Source organism: Cucumis sativus, chromosome 6 (genome assembly GCF_000004075.3).
Source record: "Cucumis sativus cultivar 9930 chromosome 6, Cucumber_9930_V3, whole genome shotgun sequence".
In the NCBI taxonomy this organism is placed as follows: Eukaryota; Viridiplantae; Streptophyta; class Magnoliopsida; order Cucurbitales; family Cucurbitaceae; genus Cucumis; species Cucumis sativus.
In genome coordinates, this window is record NC_026660.2 from 23,864,031 (window position 1) to 23,884,698 (window position 20,668).

Below are 20,668 nucleotides of genomic sequence, written 5' to 3' on the forward strand. Positions count from 1 at the left end.
TTTTTTCTTAAATTCATCGGCTTCCTCTCTTTTCCCTTCTACTGTTTCTTTTTTCTTCTTTCATTCTCCTTATTTACAAAGACAAACTTTCAATTTTCCACCTCAATACTCAATACTAATTTAGTGCTCAACTTTGACTAATCTCAATACTACTAACTTATTGTAGTCCTAATTCATAAGATAGACATTAAAGAAACGTTTTGGGGGTAAGGAGGGAATTATTGTAGTCCTAGTAATAACATTAAACAAGCGTTTTGAAGTAAAAGAGGGAATTATTGTAGTCCTATAAAGAAGCTTTCGAAGTAGAGAGTGAATTATAAAATGGACATCAAAAAAGAATTATTGTAGTCATAACAACAGTTATGAATTATAATTATAATGATTTGTGCGTATATTATTTTAATTTGATTTGAGTTATTTTATTCATAATTTGATTTGAGTTATTTTATTCATAATTATAATGATTTGTGCGTATATTATTTTAATTTGATTTGAGTTATTTTAGTTTTATAGTTGAATTATAATGATTTGTGCGTATATTATTTTAATTTGATTTGAGTTATTTTACTTTTAGAAGAAAATAATAATATTTATAAAAGAAAATAATAACATTTATAATAAATGATAAATGTCAAATATTAAAGCAAAAAGGAAAAAGGAAGAGTTTTAGAATTAGAATAGTTTTAGAATTAGAATAGTGTTTAAGGTAACTAATTGAGAGTTTTAGAATTAGAATAGTGTTTAAGGTAACTAATTGAGAATTTTTAAATAGTATTTACGGTAGCTAGATGGATTATTATAATGATGCATGACATTTACGACATTTATCCCAAACAGTTCTTAAATAGGTGGATTCCTTCCGTCTTGTATGCCCATAACATTTATTAACCCTTTGGGTCAACTCAATGTTGAAAAATGATAATACTCTCGTAATTATTAATTGTCAACCTCAACAGATGGCTATGGAGAGAAAAAGAGCTCTCATGAGCTCATTTCGTTAACAGGCATGGAAACTTTCTTAGAATTTATGCTATTGAACTTTCTAAAACATTACCTATCCTTGGTTGGGTACAGTTACTGTTTCCTTTCTCCTTCCGTCTCGTATCCCTTTCCTGAATTAAATATCTTACTTCTAACTTCTACATGTTTTTACCAAAGCAAAATCATAAATCAATGCTTAATGCTCTAGGACATAAATCCAGATTACACTATATAAAACTTCCAGTACTGTACAAACCAAAAAAAACTTCAACGAGTGTTCAATGCCTAAACAAATGCTTGTGAACCTTTGGTACAAGTCGGCATGTCAACGAAACTCGAGTATTTGTTCTCTCAAAAGAACTATGATCACGGTTCACTTTGACGGTTGCATTTTCTGTTTCTAATAGGCAGTTTTGAACTTCAGTTTTGTTCACTGCCTGAGAAAGCAAAGTAATGAACAATGAGAAACAAACTGCAATTATGAAATGCATACTAAGAACCACCGTAGTCATCATCATACCTGTTCATAGAATTGGAGACTGTTGTCACTAATACCATGCAAGTAACCTGACAAGTAAATTAAGGCAACAGAAATACGGTTAACAAACTTCACTGAACTCGGAAGGTTTAAGACAAAATCAAGCACAAGATTTACCAGAATAAGCTTCATCCTTAAATATGAGCAAACTACGAGGCATTAAAAGAATAGAGAAAGGGTGGGGGTGGTGAGTCGTTCCATTAGAATCTTTGTCGTCGACCTTTTCTGTCAACTGGTCGGCACATGATTTCAACCTTGAATGTGGAGTGAAGTCCATAACAACAGGAGAACCAAGAGATAGAATTGCTACTACGGGAAAGTAAGCAGGGCCATCTTGATGTGGCTGCACAAAACGAGAATGAAAAACTGTTTCTAAGATGTTGCAAATTGGTTAACCAATGCATGACATATCTTTTTTAGTCAGAAATGTCAAGATACATCTAGATCAATTAAATCTATGATGGGGATCATGACATTGAACATAATTATAATACAAACAAGACATGCTCTAAGAACAAGGACACGTCAGCCCGTACCATGATGCCTTGATCGAGGAGGTATTCGTTAATAAGAACATGATTTATGGGTGCAGGGTATAAACTTGTTTCTTGACCGATCTTCTTGGTGATATTTGTCAGCCAAATAGGCACTGCAGAACATCAAAAGAGAGATATTTGTCAATTTAATCAGTTTTAACTGATTGAATTTGTACAACATTTTTCTCTCGCCGCTCCTTGGCTGTTCTTTATGTGGTTAATACATAGATCTCCATTCTCCCGAATTATACTCTCTTAGATAAAGAAACACAGGTAAAGCTGTAAATAGATGAGTGCCAACCATAGAGGAGAATTAGGCACAGCAGAAAACAGAAACAAAATTATCCACGATAAGGGGACTGATTGAAACAAAATTTGGCAACCTCTCAAGTATCAGGTGGCCAATGCTAAATGATATGGGTGCTTGTATATCCTACGTAAGTAACTATTATAGTAAAATATCTAAGCTTTTGTGTAACAGGCATTAAAATATGAGCTAGCCAATGTGGATGGGTTAGAAAACCATGCTAATAATACCGAAACTCTAGAACTCAAGGGCACTGTCGCACAACCTGTATGACTTATCCTATTCAAGTTCATAAAACCAAACTAATGTCAAACTCCAAGCTTGATGATGGCAATATGAAGTTTCCCAGTCGTTTTCTGTCATTTCCGTGAGGAGATTGAATTAAACTAGTCTAGCCAAAAGTCAGACACCACAAGGAACAAAATGAACTACGACCTTGAAAATAGCCAGTCTATGACGAATAAAGCAGGCTTGACTTTGTAATCAAGTGAGTAAGAGGTGTGTGTCAATGCAATAAGCTAAAACTTGAATGAATTTATTTCCAGAAGGCAGCATATAATGCATCAGATAAAATTAACTAAGAACATTACAGTTTTAAGGATAGTTTTTCTCCACACTTACAATCTTGAGGTAGGAGACCTTTTTCATGTACAATACCGCCTGCAAGAAATGAATGGATAAAGAAAGCAGTATGATTAGTAAACAAAGTGGATAATCTCAATTTTCGTTTCACCCCTCCTAACAAATCTTTCGAGAGCTCAGAGCTTAGCAAAAATACCCCAATTTTGCAGCCTTCTATTCTTCAAGGATTTCCATTTTGACACAGGCGCTTTATAAATCTAGAAATCAAAACTTACCCAGTCTAGTAACGATTACAAGACAAAAGAAAAGTGGAAAGATGGAAAAGAAATAGAGAAATTTGGTACATTATCCAGAAGAACGGTCTCATGGTCGGGTGATATGAAGTTGGGAATATAGAAGACTGTTGGAAGATGACCAACTTGGTGACGATTAAGCCCTTCCGATGATTCCATGGCTCTGATTCAAAATCTCAATTTGCAGCAGGATTTAGAACCCTAAGTAATAAACAAAAAAAAAAAAAAAAAAAACCCAGATAGATGAATTTAAGATTAAAGCCTTTATCTGATAAACTATAAATGATGAAGGGATTTTGAATAAAGAATTAGAAGATGAAGACGAGAGAAGAAGAAACTGAGATTTCAGTGTAGAGAAGCTTTCACATTTGTAATACAAACAGCAACCGGAAGATCACTAATTCAAATTTAGCTTAATATTTCGTTATATTTTGTATATATGCTCATACATTTTGTCGTTTAAAATAGGTTAAAATTTTAAAATAAATTAGTAAATTAGTATTTTATTACTTTCAAATAAATAAACGTATCTCAAAAATATGGATTCACCTTTTTATTGATACTGAAATATAAAAAATGTGAAAATCATGGAAATTTAAAAGTATAGTTTTGGCTTTAAATACTTTTTGATGTAAAAATTAGATTAATTAGAATGTTTCTTTTTCTTTTTATTTATTTTAGTTTAGTTCAAGGATATTTATATAAAAAAAAGAGTAGTTTAAGGATATTTTTTAAACAAAAATTTTAAATTTTACTATATTTTGTAAATAGTTTTAATATTTTGTTATTTTTAAAAATATCTCGTTTATAATTTAATTATTTTTAAAATTTTTGTTTTGGACCCAAAAAAAATTGAGTCCAAATGGAATACGTCTAATTCCACACCCTCATGCTATCTTCATAGTAAAAATACAATAAATCCCTTGTTTTCTTAAGTAAGAAGAATAATTTCTTTTAATATTTGAAAAATGATTATAGTTATAAAACAAAACGATATTAGATCAACTAGCATATGTGATAAAACATTGAGTGCATTATAAAATGTATCTAATTAAGGCTTGTCCATCTATCATTGTTCTAAAAAAGAAGAAAAAATGAAAATCAAGCATTTTATCTCTTCACTTTTACGTGTTTTAAAATTAAAAAGAAAAAAGAAAAACATATTATTTACTAATAAAATAAAATGAATCAAAACATTTATAAAATATAAGTGTTTATATAGGCTAATCATAATATCCATTGTGTTATTTTGCTATACTTTAGATATTAATTAAAATGGTTAGTATTATAATTTGAGCCAATGGAATATAAGTAATGATTAGAGTATTAAATAGGTTTTTTTTTTTTTTTAAGGAATAAAACTCAATCGGTTGAAACGGAAATGTAAATTTGGTAAAAAAGAAATAATATTTTCCGAAAGATTAGAAAAACTTTTCTTAAACATATAAATTTATACGAACTTCGTAAATTATTTTTCCAAAAGAAGAATTTTTGTTAAACAATAGAAATTGAGAACCCGAGAAAGTAACCAACAAAGAGAGTACAAGATTTGATTTTTCGGCTTCTTCTCATCCGATTTTGATTCGATTCCTATATTTACGACGTGGAGTTCATCTTTGTTTTCACTCGATTAGATCCGATTTAAGGTACGTGCTTCCACCATTGTTCTTATATTTTTCTTGTTCTCTGGCCATTATTCGAGTCTGAGATGTTGCAATGAAGTTGAATTTTATGATTTCGAGCTTATATAGAGCATTTGGACGAGTTCAATTGTCAGTTAGTGAACCTTTCGAATCTTCTTCAAGTTCTAAATCAGTTTGGCGAAGACAATTTTAGAAACTGCATCGTTCAATTGTGATCTTCTTTACAGAAATTACTTGTTAGGTAAACGCTATTGCTGTGTTATGGAGTTTGATAGTACCTCATGAAACACTTGGGAGTAGTTCTGTATACTGATTTTGGGTAAGTGTAAAGGTTTTTGTTCGCTTGAAAATGCAGATTAGCTTGTGAATTTACAATATTGTGTGAGCTTGAAGATATCCACTCGTTAAGGGGTTAGAATCTTGGAAGTTCATTGGGATTTCCAAAGTTGTAAAGAGAATGCTATGAGTAGAGAAGCATACAGAATTTTAGTTGGGAATGCTGAAGAGGTGAGGAACTGGGGGATCCCAAGTGATAAGTTCTATGTGAGGATTATTTCACATCTAAATCAAAACAAAATCAATTCTTCATACTGGATATGTGTTTGAGTTGAGTTACGTTATGCTTGTATGCATGTAATGAGTAGTTATGCTTTTGCTTGAACTAGCATCATGGAAGGTTAAACTTTTGAGCATGCGGATTTTGGATGTTTACCTCTACTTTTTTAATTGGAAATCTGAGACTGGAACTGTAACTTGTCTATTGATGCTAAATTTTCGTTCTCTCTTATTGCAGGACAAGTGAGAAGTAGCTACAAGTGATATATATTCGAGTATTTTTTCTACATAGTTATACCGTTACTTTGGATCAACAACTTCAGTTGCTTATTGTCTAAAACAATCAGGTTGAATGTGATGGTGAAAACAAAGCAAAAACAGAATAGCAGTCCTAATCATCTTTCTGGCTCTTCAAACTCTGTTATTGATTTAGATATGCATGGAGATGATGGTTGGGTGGTGGTAAAGAAGCAGAAAGTCACAATCCTAGTGCCTCCTATTTCAATAGTAACAAAATCCGCACCCCCCAATGTTGAACAGAGTCAGCTGCAACCAATTACCCAAAAGGTATCAAATTGCCAAACAGGAGCTCTTGTAGAGACATGTCTTGAAGCGCCTGCTAATGTGCTGCTATCAACTTCTGAAAATGCTAATCAACAAAGTTCAAAATCTGCTGCTGCTCATTGTACTTTGACAAGGAAAGAGCCATTGAAGCAAGCTGTCACACCCCCAAATCCAGACAACGTTTTCAATTCAAGGTCTTATAAGGTTTTAGGATTATCGAACAGCACGAAATCTATGAAACAGCAGCCTAGACAGCTGCATTGCCCTGGTGGCTTTCTCACAGGAGGCACATTGTTAAATCTAAGACTCAGGGCGCTTAACCTGGAAAGGAATCTGCAAAAGGCTGGAGGTTTAATTAGGTGGTTGGAATCACTAGGACTGGACCAATTTGTAGGTATTTTCCAGCGAAAGAGTATCAGTAAGTTTCACCTGGTAAATCTAACCATGAAAAAGCTGAAAGATATGGGCGCAAATGCGGTAGGGCCACGTAGAAAACTGATACACGCAATTGAGTGTGTCTGTCAACCCTATAGTTCTGAACCTTTTGAGCCGGTTTACGGGATTTAACCGATGATTTTAACTAGTTCTTCAGCTTCCTTGTAAGCAACTCCACCCTTCTTGGTGTATCTTGAATTGTTGGTTGTACAAAGAGATGGATATATTGGTTTAGTTCAAAATGTGTCTATTGATTTTTCAAAGGATTGATGGCTGAAAGAGTGTATTTGCTTCTTCAATAATCAGAGACTGAAAAGTAGGCAGAGAACTATGTAAAGCTCCAGCTCTTGGAAGTGAAGAATGAGAGCACAATGTTCTCTCAAATCTGCCGGGTTTTATATAGAACAAGATCATCATATTATCAACAATTAGCATGATGATGGAGGGAATTTAGTATGATTATTTCATCTGCTCTCAGTTTATTCCCCATTTTGTGAAGTAGGAGATTGTTCATTGGTGTAGATACACAGCAATGGCTCCAGGAGTTTGAAATAATTCCAAGCTAATTGAGCAATCAGTAGAGATAGATATACTGGTTATTTGGGAAAGTCTTATAGAAAATTTGTGATTTTTTTTTCAAATAGAGAATATGCTTAAGGAGTCTAATTTAAATATTGGTCATACTATTTGTAGGATCAGTCTTTCAGGTATGAAGAAAGACTTCAGCCTTTCTTTGGTAGTTGAGTTTGATGGTCTAGCATTCTTCAAAGTCTTCAAAATGTTCAACAAGGATTGCCTGGATTTATCTTTGATGTCGAATGCTGATGGAATAGTCTAATCTTGCCCCTCTAGTGATTGTTTTGGGTTTTCTTTTTGTTTACCTCGCCCACTGGGGTAATGGTTTTAGTGTTTTTGTTTTATAACAGGGCTTGCTATTGGGTTGCTCGTGCCCTGTCAAATAAGAGAGGTTTGATTTCTTCACATTATTTTTTGTGGTGTCTCTTTCTCGATTGATGGGTCTAAAGAGCTTTTTTGGATAGAGTGTCCTCTTTTTAATCTGAAGATTGCACCTAATTTGTTTTTTTATTAATATATTTAGTTTTTATAAAAGACTTCAGCCTTTCTTTGCATCTCCTAAGTCACTTTCCTTGCTAACTATTCTTACTCACTTGCCAAGACTGTGGTTGCTTGAGCTTGTAATTTCAAAACTAACACAGTTTTATCTCAACTTTTACCTGTTGCTTTAAAAGTATTCCTTAACTTACAATATTTATTTTATCAGTAACCTTTCGGAAATGTACAATGTTATATTACTATTAATCTTCCATACGTTTAAAAACTATTATGGTAGAGATATGTTAATATAATAGACAAAAATTAAGACCTGGTGTAACGAAGATCTAGAGTAACACTCTTGTTCATTGTCATATATATTCCAAATATTAGTTTCCATTTAAAATTCTAGTTGATTTCTAAATTGGACTCCAATTGTACATTTGAATCATTTATGGACAATCAAGGGCAATATTGTTATTTTTTAAATAACAGATAAAATCTAAAAGTGATTTTTTGCAATTTATCTAAATTTCAATAGCCGAGCTGATTTAATGTTCTCAAATCTAGCAAAATGGACTCCTTTGAACTGCTTTCAGAATTCCATTCTTTATCCACATTGTGACATAATCAAAATTAATTCAATCTTTAATTTTACACCTTTAAATGCTTTTTTCATACTATTAAAATTAATTTTGAATGATTTAAATGATTTTAAAAACAACAAAAGGGTTTTTAGTCATTTCAAAATCAGCCCTCAACAACAAAAATGAACAGTCTATTCCCCAACTAATAGAAATCATGGAGCTTACAAATATTTCCACTACAAGTACTAGTGAGCGTTAGTTTTCCCTCGGTACTTTAAATTAATTACACTCCCAACGGTAAGCACTTTGCCCATTACATTTTGGCTTTTGCACCAATTCACTTCTACAAGTTCACAGAGTTCTCACTGAATCCTTCTTCGACTGTAGGCATGAACCATCACCACCACTTGAACGGAATACAAAATGATGAGATGAGAGATTTCTAATCCACGTGCCTCTTTAAAATTACAAGAGAGAAAAATAGTGATCCAAAATCTATTGCTCCCAACCTCCTAATCTTGTCCCCGGATTATAGTTCGTGAACAGTCGGAACTCGTTCCCGAGTTTGCTAGAGTGGTGTGGTCTAAAACCACACGTATGGAAACCCATTAGCTCAGCTGCTCTTTCTGCTTGCACTTCTCCTGCAATTTGATGATGCAATGTGGAATCATAAGGAAACCAATAGAATAAAATCACAATTATCTCAGATATATAAACAAATTGCAACGTGAAATATATAATAGTGGCACAAGGGTTGTTCATCGTTGCAATACCTGTTAGTAATAGCAGGTATGATTCACTGTGTTGTGCTAGAAAAGAAATTGTATGAGTGACTTTCTCCAAACATTCTTTGCTCTGCCAGAAGGAACATAAACGGAGCACAAATTAATCATAGCTTGGTACAGAAGCATTGTTTAACAAATATATATATATATATAATCCAAAGCACTGATACAATCAGAATACAGAATCATCAACTGGGAAAGCTGCGTTATACGGTCTTGTAGAAAAACTGTCGTTTGTATGAGTTCAGTCTTTATATGACGTAAACTCATGTATTGTTAGTGTTACGCACAACTAGAATGTTCAAATAGAACAGTCAAACTTGGTAGAGTAAAGAAACGGATTTTTCCGTAAAGCATTCTGAGAAGGATGTGATAATAATCACATGTGCGCACACATACACAAAAATCCAGTAAACGAGAAGGATATTTAACCCTGATTCACAAATTAAGCATCCAAAAGTGTACAAAAAAGAAAAGAAAAACTAAACATAGGCAAAGACATTATCTCTCACCAGGTAAGGAGGATCCGCTACTATAATCTGAAAATTGTGCTTCAATTCCATTGGCAATTCTTCCGGTTCATTGTAATCGTAAAATGTGAATTCACTACCATGTTGGGAAAAGCGTTTGTCATACTCAAGAAGTTGTGCAGATACGTTGGGGCCAATTTTCTGACAAATGAAGATCAGACTAAGGCAATATATTAGTCAATTGAGAAACTGGTTAGTTCTGGAAGAAAATGGCTTCAAAATAGAACGAGTTACTTTTGGTTTATAACAAACAAAAAGGTGAAGAAAATAACAATCTGGTTTGGAAAAAAGGATAAGGTTTTCGTTTCAAAAGAATGTTCACAACTCATATAGACTATTTAATGTCTTAGGCTCAATTATAGGCACTGGTGCACTGCACCAGTGCAAAACCTCGCAACCAAACATTAACTATTATCATAACCAAATCAAATTGTGTTAGAGAATATTTATAATTTAAATTTAAAATGTAACGTTTATGAATCAACTTGAAAAAAATAAATAATAAATAACCTTGTGAATTTGCAGTACAATGAATTCATGGTCAGATTTCATTTTCTGTTCAAACTACATATTTCTAATCCTAACTTCTTTTTTTCTTTTTTTAGGAAAACATCTTATCATTGATAAAATGAAAGGAGAATTATATTTCAAATTACAAGGAAACAAAATATAAGCCATCAAAGGTACAAGACAATTCAATGATCAAAATAGACAAGATAAAAGCTCCTAAGTTCAAATAAATAATTGAAAAACTCGCAAAAAGCTTAGAAAGAGAACACCAAGTAGAATCATTGAGTCTTGCAACTTCAAAACAGTCAATCCACTGTAGGGGTTTATCATGGAAAACCCTTTGATTCCTTTCAAACCATATTTCAACAAGTAATGTTTCGACAAAATTAACCCATAAGGTTTTGAGACTATAAGCCTTGACAAATAATAGTCTCTATATTGTTGAGCTTCCTGTTTCTTTGGAGGGTTTGAGACTATATAGACTATTAATTTGTCAAATCTTATAGTCTAAAATATCATGGGTTAATGTCTACAAAAATAGCTTAAAATAATTAGTACTTTAGGAGGCCAATAGAAAAAAGCTCAAATCCTTCCAGGAAGTATTAATAGTCTCAAATCCTGAAGGGGTGAATGAAAGAGATCAGAAAAGAACAAGGCTTCTAATCACTACGAATGGACTGAGACAATGTGAATTGGGAAACAGTAACAAATGAAGTCCTAATTTTCTAAAGATGATAAACGTACATCAATTCAAGCTTCAAGTCACTGAGCAAATAAACCCATATACTATCTCTACTTGTAGTAAATCCCTTCAAAATTTGAAGGACTACTGAACAAGTTTGTCATTAACTCTTGTGGAAAGGGCTTGGAGTTATGACTTATGATGCTGATCATTGGCTCAGAAATCCAATGATTCAAAAGGACTCTTAATGATAGGGAAGTTGTAGAATGGGGTAACCTTTGGTGTACCAGTGTAGACATCAAACCGAATGGCCAAGAAGTAAACAAAAGGTGAAATATCACTGGTCCAAGGATCTAACGAATGCTAAGGGCAATGTGAATCACTAAGCTTTTCCAAGCGAAAATGTCTAGCAAGGCCCCTAAATAAAAATAAACATAAAATTCTTCTTTGGACTCTCGCCCGTAGTAAGTTAATGAAAATAAATGGAAGCCTTCCTATAAAATGCACCTTTTCCAATTAGTTTGGTCCCGGTTCTCTTCCATAATCTACATGGTGCTGGCCATCAGTTGAACTATTTTCTACTGCAATTGTGAAGTGTTTTTTACACTGTCTTCATGGCAAACCTAAAGCCGAGTGGACCATGTTCGTTGGAGCCATGGCTTTGGAGCTCATACATCAGATATTTCAGGGCTATTTAGTGATCCTGAGCTTGAAACAGGCTTTTTTTTTTCCTCTTAGATATGTCAATTTCTAAATTTTCCCTTTCAATATCCAATTAATTAGAGAGTCCATCAGCCTCTTAACATATCCAGCCTCGTCCCTTTTTCCACGAACGAAATTTTCCTCTCATCAAAAACCAGTTTTTAACTATAAAGTGAAACAACAAATCATTCCTTGTGCAACTTATATTTGTTTTAAAATCAAAATGTGAGGTGTACCATAAGTTCATAACATGTTACGTTGGTATAAAGCGAGTAAAACACATTCTTATCATCGGTATGATTCAAGGGATGTACATTTATCTGCTCCCCACTTGAAATTCCAGTCTCAACCAAGTAAATTCAAGTTCCAAAATATGATAAACAAAAACGACTATCCAATTACCTTCAGATAAGTGTAGAGAGTCGGGCAAGCAATACATGCGACTCGAGGAGAATCAAAGTTCTGGCATAGCGTAAGAACCTCATCAGCCACTGTCTCCGCCGTGACCCGGTCGTACCAGAATTGACTCAGCCTCCAATCCTCCGCCACTAAAGCGACCTCCGAATCCTCGGAAACTCCATTTTCCAAGTGAGGCTCAGTGGAGGGCTGGGTTTGTTCGGCAAGGAACTCCTTTAGTGCAGCTAGGGCATGAGAGCTCAGCAATGGCGGATCATCATCAACATCATCCTCTTCAACAACTGTAGGGTCCCTACAAATGCTCTCCGATTTGGTGGGTGACTCCATTTCTGATGTAATCTTTGAGGCCGTTTTCTCTCGCGCGAAGAACAGAAGCGGCGGCGATAAATGATAGAGGGAATTAATTCTATTTGTTGGAAATGCTTTTAGGTAAAGTATACTTTTCTTTTATTTATATATACATAGTAATACAATTCCTCATCCTCATTAATTACATCCCTAAACTCAACCAATATTTAGCATTTAAATTTAGGAAGCCTTTCGATTATATATATATAAAAAAAAAATGTTTGCAATAATACATTCTCTTTTAAATATTTTTTTAAATCAATTAAAATTTAAACATTTCATAAGTGTTTATATACATTGTTTTGTTTGATTTATTATATAAAAAATATTTATACTTAAAAATTATTATAAAAAAACTATTAAATATTATGAATTAATTTCGGAAAGTAATATATGTTATTTTGAAACTATTGACTTTTTTATAAATTTGAAATTATTATAGTTAAATTCATAATCATAAAAAAAACTAATTAATTGTCGACACGAATTTAGTTTAACTGACACCTGTATGTACATGTGGACAAGAGGTCACACAGGTTCAACTCTCCACCTCTACATTTACATGGGATACAAATATAACAATTACATCTTCTCACAATAATATCAATTACATATGTTGTAAAACACCTTTTTAAACTCAAAACCAAGTGAGACAAATAATACAAAACTAGAAATAACTCAAAACAACTCATTAATTAACTCCAAACCCTAAACCCTAACACACACCAAACTTTGCAACAAAAAGGAAAAAGAAAAAAGAAAACAACCCTTAGAATTATATTATTGTAGGTGTGAAAAATTAATTTGAAATTCATTATTAATTCAAACAGAGTTATGAAGCATAAATTTTTTGATAATGGCAATGACTTGATGAGCCAATTGAGTGTCTTGAGAATTAGTGAAGAAGCCATGTTGTTTTCCATCAAATTCCACATACTCTATTCTCTTTCCCAATTGTGAAAGTGTTTTTGCATAGGTTTCCGCTCTATCCTTAAGCATTTCATCTCCACCAACTATCACCAAAATTGGCTCTAAATTCACTTCTTCAAGACTCATGCTTGATGCCCCAAATGGGTTTGCTAATGGGTGGTCTCTATCTTCTCCTATTGGTAATGATAGCCTCCAAAACCTGTTTCCACGTTAAACATTAGTTAAATTTACCCTAATCTATCATCTTTGAGTTTAATTAATGAGTCTATTTTGTAACGATTTATTTAGTCTATATAAAAGTGTTGAGAACTTGAGAGTTTATAATTATATCAATTTTTACAAGGGTTTGAATAAAAATGTGTAAACAACCACTATATGTTTGTTTATATAACAACACTTATATTTTGGTTCATAACAATGAATGTTTTAGTCTATAGCAACATGATAACAAAGATTATATGTACACATGCTTGAACTATTTATATGTATCCGAGTAACTATAGCCCTTAAGTCAAGCATTTGTTGATAGAAAAAAAATAAGAAGAAGAAGAAGAAAATTTAAGCATTTAAATCAATTCAAACGTATCTCATCTAATCTATTATAAACCTTTGGTTCAGAAGAGGCGTTCACGAAACTTTACTTCCAAAATTTTTAATATTTTCACCCAACATATTGCCATCCACAACACAATTACTTCACTTTTTGTTGGTATTGCTTTTTGACATCACTACAAAGAGAATGGCTTAATTTGTCATAGAAATCTTTTTTGGATTCAATCCATCATTTTCTACCTCTTTTCCAAAAGATTTGGACTTAGAAACATGAGATTGGGAAGGGGTTGTGTGTGAGAGATTGATTGGAGAAAAAGCACTATAGATTTTATAAGAGATTTATGTGCTAGATTATCCAATAATTAAAAACTTCCCCTGATAATTTTCTTTAATTATTTCATTGTTGAATTATTGATTAATCCTTGTCTTTTGGATTAATTATCAATTTAATATAAATAAATCAATTGATTGACCTTCTAATTTCAACTCCACTATGAATAAATAAATAACAAAGTCTTTATTTTTCAGTAATAATTTTTTCTTTTTAAAAAAGTTAAAAAGTAATTATTGTTTGCGGAAGATTTTGTTTGAATGAATTATTTGAGAAGATAAGTTTCACATGTTGTATTATGTCATCTTTTAGAAAAATTAATAATCTATGCATTGAAGAAAAGTTAATTAAGTTAATTCCCATTTGAATTTAAGAATAATTAATGTTAAAATAGGAGATTCTTACATATAAGATATATAAGATACTCAAAGATTTAGGTCAACTAAATTAAATTAATATATTAACTCAATGAACTTATCCACTACAAATTTTATAATACAAAGGGAGAGCCATTTTCCAAAAGGAAGATCAATCAAATCTTGCCACACACAAACACTACACTTGCACATATATATTATAAATTAAAACGTTTTTAATAATTAACCATTATCTCAACTTAGATTTTATGAAAAATATATAATTGTTCCCTTTAATCTTTTTCCATAAAGTTCACTTCCAAAATGTAAAATAAGTGGCCACTAAATAAATGTTCAAAATGGCTTGCTTTAGGGAAAAAAAATGGAGGAGAAAAAAATGGCAATTCCAAATATTAAAAGTTTTAGATTTTTTAATTGGTTACAGTAATAATAACAATAATTACCTCTCACATATAAAATAAGTATACAATTAAAATTTTGATGAATAAGAAGATGACAACAAAATTAAATTGTCTAATAAAATTATATTGAGAAGTTGAGAAACTTACATTTTAATGTATTTGTTTCATACGTTATTTAAAATTTAGATCATACAAACATATAATAGTAGTATTGTTATGTTATATATTTATTTTCAATTTTTTTAATTTTTTGATAATAATTATTTTTGTTTAGGATGTAATTAATTGATTGTGGGTTGTTTTGGATTTACCAACAAAAAAAAAGAACTTCATAATATTATATAAGTGATAATGAAAAAATCATTTGTATTTTAACATTTTTTTGTATGAAGAGGTAAATAGTTTTATAATTTTTGTAAAAAGCCCCAAACAAAATTTATTTAAGAAAAAACATAGGAGCTTAGCTTTGAGATACAGTGGGTCAAAATAAAGAAATAAAAGATTAAGGCATTGACTAGATCTCTCTTTTTCCATGGTGGAGATTTGAAAAGGACATTTGTGAGAAATTATTTGCTTAATTTATTTTCAATAAAACAAAGAATTAAGAAAAAGAAAGTGGTAGGGAGTGTTTCTTTTTTTTTTTTTTTTTCTAAATTAAAAAAAAAAAAAACTATTTTCCACTTCAACGTTGAAGTGTTAAAAGTAAAACATATGAAAAGAAACGTCAACATAGGAGCAAATTAATAATTTTCATATCATCGTTAAAAATGAAAATTATTTTAAATAACACCTAAATATTATAATTTTCTATCATACATATTTTTTTTTATAAAAAAAATTGTCCATATTGTATAACAAAAAAAAAAAGAGAAGGGAAAGGAAAAATTAGCGTAAGAAATTAAAGAGGTGGATGAGATTTATATAGATAATGATCACAATTAATAAAACTGTAGAAAGGGTGATGTATGAAATTAAACAATTAATACCCACGTGGAGTGGTGGTGACGTAAATATAGGATGAAAAATACTTTTTTCTTTTTTAATTTTTGGAATGATACCATGAAAACAAAAATGATGTGTACTATTTATAAAAAAAAAAAAAAAATCCTAGAAGATTAAATAAATATGAATTTGAATATTGTACCACTATTCATCCCTTTTATACTAAATTGTTTACTTTTATTTTTTTCTCTCTAAAAAATAAAAATTAAAAAGAATGTGGATAAGAATTTTGTAGAGTCCAACTAAAGTTTTGATCCGTACGGATGGAGGGAAAGGCACCTTGTGTGTCATGTGTTTTTTTTCATTATTATTATTACCATCTTTTATTCAAAATATGAAATCATACATATAATTCATATTAATAATCATCTCTTTCTATTACCAATAAGCTTATTATTGCCTTAGAAATTGACCAAAAAGAGGGTCATCGTAATTATAAGCAATCGTGATTTTTTGGACAATTGATTTAAATCCTCATCCGCCTCATGTTTAATTTAGTGTAATATCAAAAAGTGAAGAAAAAATGTTTTTTATTTTTTCCTTTTTTGTATTTCTCTGATTTTCATTTAGTTCATGAATTAAATATTATTATATATTTTTAGTCTTTTTCATTTTTTATTTAATTTAATTGCTAGGTTTCAAATAATTATAATTTTATCAGTTTTGAATTTTTGTAGGTTGGAGATTCACTCTTTTTAACATTCAATTCAATTTGTAGTGTTAGTATATATTAATTAATTTTAAAAAATTAAAAATCAACTGTAATACTCATTTTCATTTCTACTAACAAAATTCAATTTTAAATTTCACTTTTAATTTATAATTATTTTTTATTAAATAATGTGAAATGATAAAAAATTCAAATCTAAAACTAATAACTCAAATCTTCGGAAAATGTGTTACATCTAGAAATCTAAAAACTTTATAAAAAAATTATATTCAAGTTGCAATGATTTCAAGCTCTACCGACATAAAAAGCACGAAAAATTTAATTTTTGCCGACATATTTACTACTAACACGTTTTCTAATCAACTTTTAGATCACGTTTATTCGAGTCGACAAAGAGTAAATATATAGCGACAAAAAATATCTTTGTCATAAAAAAACAAAATTGAGAAAAGAATAAAAAAGAAGAAGAGAGAGAAATGAAAAATAGTGTGTAGTTTTGCTTGAAACTTTATGTCAACTCAAAGCGCCACCAAATGGAATTTCGGAATCTCTTCATAGTTAGTTATAAGCTTATGATAACCTAAATGCAAAGAAAAGAAATAGATTGAATATACACAATTTAAATACTAATAATCAATTAGTTTTTTGATTGATCGATTTAACCCATCGTGTTTAATTTGAATCTCTAAAGATAAAATGATCATTTTCATTTTTCTTTTTAGGTTAAGAAGCAAAATATGGAGTATACGTAATTAAATGAAAATTGGAAGTAGAAGGAAGAGAGAATTATGAACCTGTCAAGCGCTTCCAAATCGAAAAATTGTTCAGCCGGTCCTTCCTCCGATTTGGTTCTCCCAACTCCGCCGAAGAACGGGGCCATTAAGACAAAACCTCGAACTCCAAATTTCTCATTCTCAGTTCCAATTCTCACGGCCAAATGATGAGCAATGTTCCCTCCCGACGAATCTCCCATCACAAATACCCTTTGCAAATCCCCACTCTCCTCAATCCACTCATCTAATTTCCCCGCCTTGCTCACCCACTCGATCGCTTTTGCTCCGTCCTCCACCGCGGCCGGAAGCCGGTGCTCGGGTGCCAGACGGTAGTCCGGTGCGATTACGAGAGCGCCTAGCCCTAGGGCGAGGCGAACGCAGCAATTGTGTGAGTTGGGCCAAGATCGGGAGCCGACGCAGAAGCCGCCGCCGTGGAAGAAGAAGAGAATAGGGAGTTTTTTGTTAGTAGTGGGGGAGGAGGTTGTTGAAGGAGCTGGCTTGTAGAGGCGGAGGTGGAGGGCGTGAGAGGGTTGGTAGAGGACGTCGCGGAAGAGGACGGAGGAGTCGAGTGTGAGGGGAAAAGGGAAGTGGATGTTGTGAGAGCGGGAAACGGTGCCGTCGCTGTAGAGTTGGAGAACGCCCATGCAGTCCTCGACTATGTGAGGAAGGGAACCCATTGTTTTTCTTTTTGGTTATTGGTGAAAATGGAGGGAAAGAGGGAAGGGGGCTTTTATAAACCAAATGAGGAGAGGGGTACATTCGTAATTTACAATGAGAGTGGTGGTTCATTTGTAAAATTACTTTTTAAATTTTAATTCATCCTTAAGTATTCATTTCTTATCAAACAATGGAAAGTTTGAATATATATACGTATACATACACAGACGATGATAATAAAGTTCATGTCACCTGTATTTTTTAAATTGTAAAAGCAATAAATTTAAAAATATAATAAAATATAGTAAATATTTTTCATTGTTTTGTCAATCATTTAGATTTGTGTACACGGTTTTATGTATATTTGTTATAAAAAAAATTAAAATTTTGAAGTAGTAAATTTATGGTAAAAGAACACATTAGGGAATGAAAAAGAAAAACATTTTTTTAACAAAGCTAAATATGTTTTATTAAGGCATGGAGAAATGGAAATAGATGGTTTGATTATGTCACTTTAAACACACCAAATTAATCTGCTTTAACTTTTTATTTTATCTCATTCCCAATCAAATTATTCAAAGTTTTGTTGTTCGGAATTGTTATACAATTTTAAAAGTGATAATTTAAAAGAGATATTAAAGATTTTTTAAAAAATAAACGAGTTTAAGAGAAACACTCAAAATCAACTCTTTAGATTGACAAATTCTTAAGTTCTCTCATTTGAATAATATATATAATTATCAAAATATTTTCACTAGTTCTTTATCTCACTTCTTTCACCGCAATTAAAAATTATTTTTACGTTAATGGTGTTTAATAGTTATATATTTTTCATTAAATATTTTAGTACATCGAAAACTAAATAAACTTGTATAATAATTTTTTTTTGAAGAAGTTCAATAAATAAAAACATATTAATTTTTATTTTAAGTCAATTTCATGAAAAATGCTCAAAATTAAAAAATATTTTTTTCACAAAGGTAATAAATATGGGATATATATATATATATATATTAGTTGAATTAAATGGTATAAACAAATAAATTAGAGTGATGACTCTTGAGATAGATATTTGGGTGTTTACTGTTTGTTGCCCTTTTTGTTTGGTCGGCGACCAACTCCTTTTCTTAGTAGATATTATGCCAAAAAAAAAAAAAAACTCTACACTTTTCAAATTAGAACTTTGATTAATTACATTAATTAATTCGATCATTATATATAGAGAGAGAGTATTATAGTTAATAATTAATATGGATATAGAAATAAAGGTTATGGATTAGTATTCAAAGTGTAATGTGTATAATATTAATTAATGATGCCATGTTCTTATTTGTAATAATTAAGTTATAGCAACGGGTCGACGAAGCAAATAAAAGATATGACAAAACTTTTTAACATTTTTATAAACACAACCTCTTGCCTCTCATTTAAAAAGAAGAAAAACAAACACAAAGTTAAAAGAGTATGGGATGCAATGAATCATCCCTTTCTTCTTCTTCTTCTTTTACACGAGAATCAGATTCCTTCTTCTTTGTATAAGATAATTTACTTTCAAGTATAGCAAAATTAACTAAAATATTACAATGATAAATTGCGTAAGACCATAATTTGTGTTTATCTTTACCATGATAAGACACAAACAGCTAGTAATCTATCTTAATCTATCACATATAGATTGAGATATTCACTGTATTGATAAATAGTCCCATTGTAGAGATTGATATTTGAAAAGAAAATGAAAGTATTATTAGTTTATAGCATAGTTGTGTATGTTTAATGGGATTGATATTTGTATCGATTGTTTTGTTTGTTTGTTTGTTAATATTTGGGTGGTGGGTATAGAGCCCCGTTAGTTTGTTTTTTAAGGTTATTTTGGTTGAAAGGAAAAGAAACAAAAGAAAAGATTCGAAAGAATAAGGTTTCATATAAAAAGACAAAAGAAATAACAAAGTTTAATATATTTTTATAACTAAGGAAAAAGATTAAGAACATGGTCACGTGGTATGGAAGTTGACCACAAGGCTCATGCCTCCAAGATGTTGGCATTCTGCAATTCTTGTCCCAATTATTGACTACTTCTATCTATTAATAATTTACATCCTTCCTCTTCCTGGAATCGACTAAGCTGAAATCGAGTAAGCTGGAATCGAGTAAGTGTACCTTTCGAATGAATTCAAATAGACATCATAGATGATAGACTTGTATCAACATCTACTAATGTTATTTATTAAGTCTATTGATTTGATAATATTCTATCAATATTTTCTTTTTAAAATTGTAAATAAAACTTAACCTAAGAAAGTTTATTCTAATTAACAAGTAATGGGTGTTTTATGCAAATTCACTTACAAATTTCAATCTATCTCAACTTTTATGTTTATTTTAAAAGCTCGCAAAACTTTCGCTTTTGTGTAAAGTTTTAAATCTATTTGAAATTTTTTAAAATGATCTAATCTATTATATATATATATATATATATATATATATATTAAATTTACAAGTTTGTTTTCAAAATATATATAAACACTTACACAGTTATCTGAATGAATAAGTCAAGCACCTACTAATGTAAAATTGAAACTTAAATAGCCTATTAAATACATTTTAAATAATCTATTAGATATAAAATTGAAAATTGAATGACTTATTAAACAAAGTTTAAAGATCAAATAAACAAAAAATTAAAAGTACATTAACTAACCTTGTAAATTAGCCTAACCTATACCCTATTTTGATGAAAAGTATCGATATTACCTTAAACTCAACAATATGAAAGGGAAAAAAAAAAACTATAGGCTCAATGTAAAGGTAATATGAAAAGTTGGCCACATTCAATTGTCACTCTCAAGTTTGTAATCAAACACCAAAATTTGATTGAGTGGCTGGTGGTGCTCAATCAACTTTGTTGTTAAAAACGATCAAAAATA

General features: G+C 31.0%; 4 protein-coding genes across 6 annotated transcripts; 1 reads left to right on the top strand and 3 right to left on the bottom strand.

The window, feature by feature from the left end:
• Window positions 1-961: 961 nt before the first annotated feature.
• LOC101218857 (alpha-ketoglutarate-dependent dioxygenase alkB homolog 6) lies at window positions 962-3,660 on the bottom strand. The gene is made up of 8 exons (XM_031886952.1): window positions 3,604-3,660; window positions 3,289-3,438; window positions 3,141-3,201; window positions 2,984-3,022; window positions 2,056-2,168; window positions 1,637-1,862; window positions 1,502-1,548; window positions 962-1,418 (listed from the first exon to the last, which is right to left on the bottom strand). The coding sequence occupies exons 2-8, from the start codon at window positions 3,394-3,396 to the stop codon at window positions 1,260-1,262; spliced, it is 753 nt and encodes a 250-aa protein (XP_031742812.1). The 5' UTR covers window positions 3,397-3,438; window positions 3,604-3,660; the 3' UTR covers window positions 962-1,259.
• Window positions 3,661-4,696: 1,036 nt separating this feature from the next.
• On the top strand, window positions 4,697-7,564 carry LOC105435895. Of its 3 annotated transcripts, none has more exons than XM_031886953.1 (3): window positions 4,697-4,883; window positions 5,236-5,387; window positions 5,674-7,564. In XM_031886953.1, the coding sequence occupies exon 3, from the start codon at window positions 5,793-5,795 to the stop codon at window positions 6,564-6,566; it is 774 nt and encodes a 257-aa protein (XP_031742813.1). In that variant the 5' UTR covers window positions 4,697-4,883; window positions 5,236-5,387; window positions 5,674-5,792; the 3' UTR covers window positions 6,567-7,564. The 3 variants fall into 3 exon arrangements, with proteins under 3 accessions (XP_031742813.1, XP_011657741.1, XP_031742814.1); XM_031886954.1 differs by lacking the exon at window positions 4,697-4,883 and adding an exon at window positions 4,914-5,121; XM_011659439.2 differs by lacking the exon at window positions 5,236-5,387.
• Window positions 7,565-8,237: 673 nt separating this feature from the next.
• Window positions 8,238-12,142, bottom strand: LOC101219092 (EEF1A lysine methyltransferase 1). Its single transcript, XM_004143296.3, has 4 exons — window positions 11,686-12,142; window positions 9,372-9,530; window positions 8,848-8,929; window positions 8,238-8,715 (listed from the first exon to the last, which is right to left on the bottom strand). The coding sequence occupies exons 1-4, from the start codon at window positions 12,025-12,027 to the stop codon at window positions 8,570-8,572; spliced, it is 729 nt and encodes a 242-aa protein (XP_004143344.1). The 5' UTR covers window positions 12,028-12,142; the 3' UTR covers window positions 8,238-8,569.
• Window positions 12,143-12,576: 434 nt separating this feature from the next.
• On the bottom strand, window positions 12,577-18,050 carry LOC101213678 (probable carboxylesterase 15). Its single transcript, XM_004143352.3, has 2 exons — window positions 17,106-18,050; window positions 12,577-13,177 (listed from the first exon to the last, which is right to left on the bottom strand). Exons 1-2 carry the CDS (start codon window positions 17,759-17,761, stop codon window positions 12,871-12,873), a joined length of 963 nt encoding a protein of 320 aa, XP_004143400.2. The 5' UTR covers window positions 17,762-18,050; the 3' UTR covers window positions 12,577-12,870.
• Between the last annotated feature and the right edge of the window lie 2,618 nt (window positions 18,051-20,668).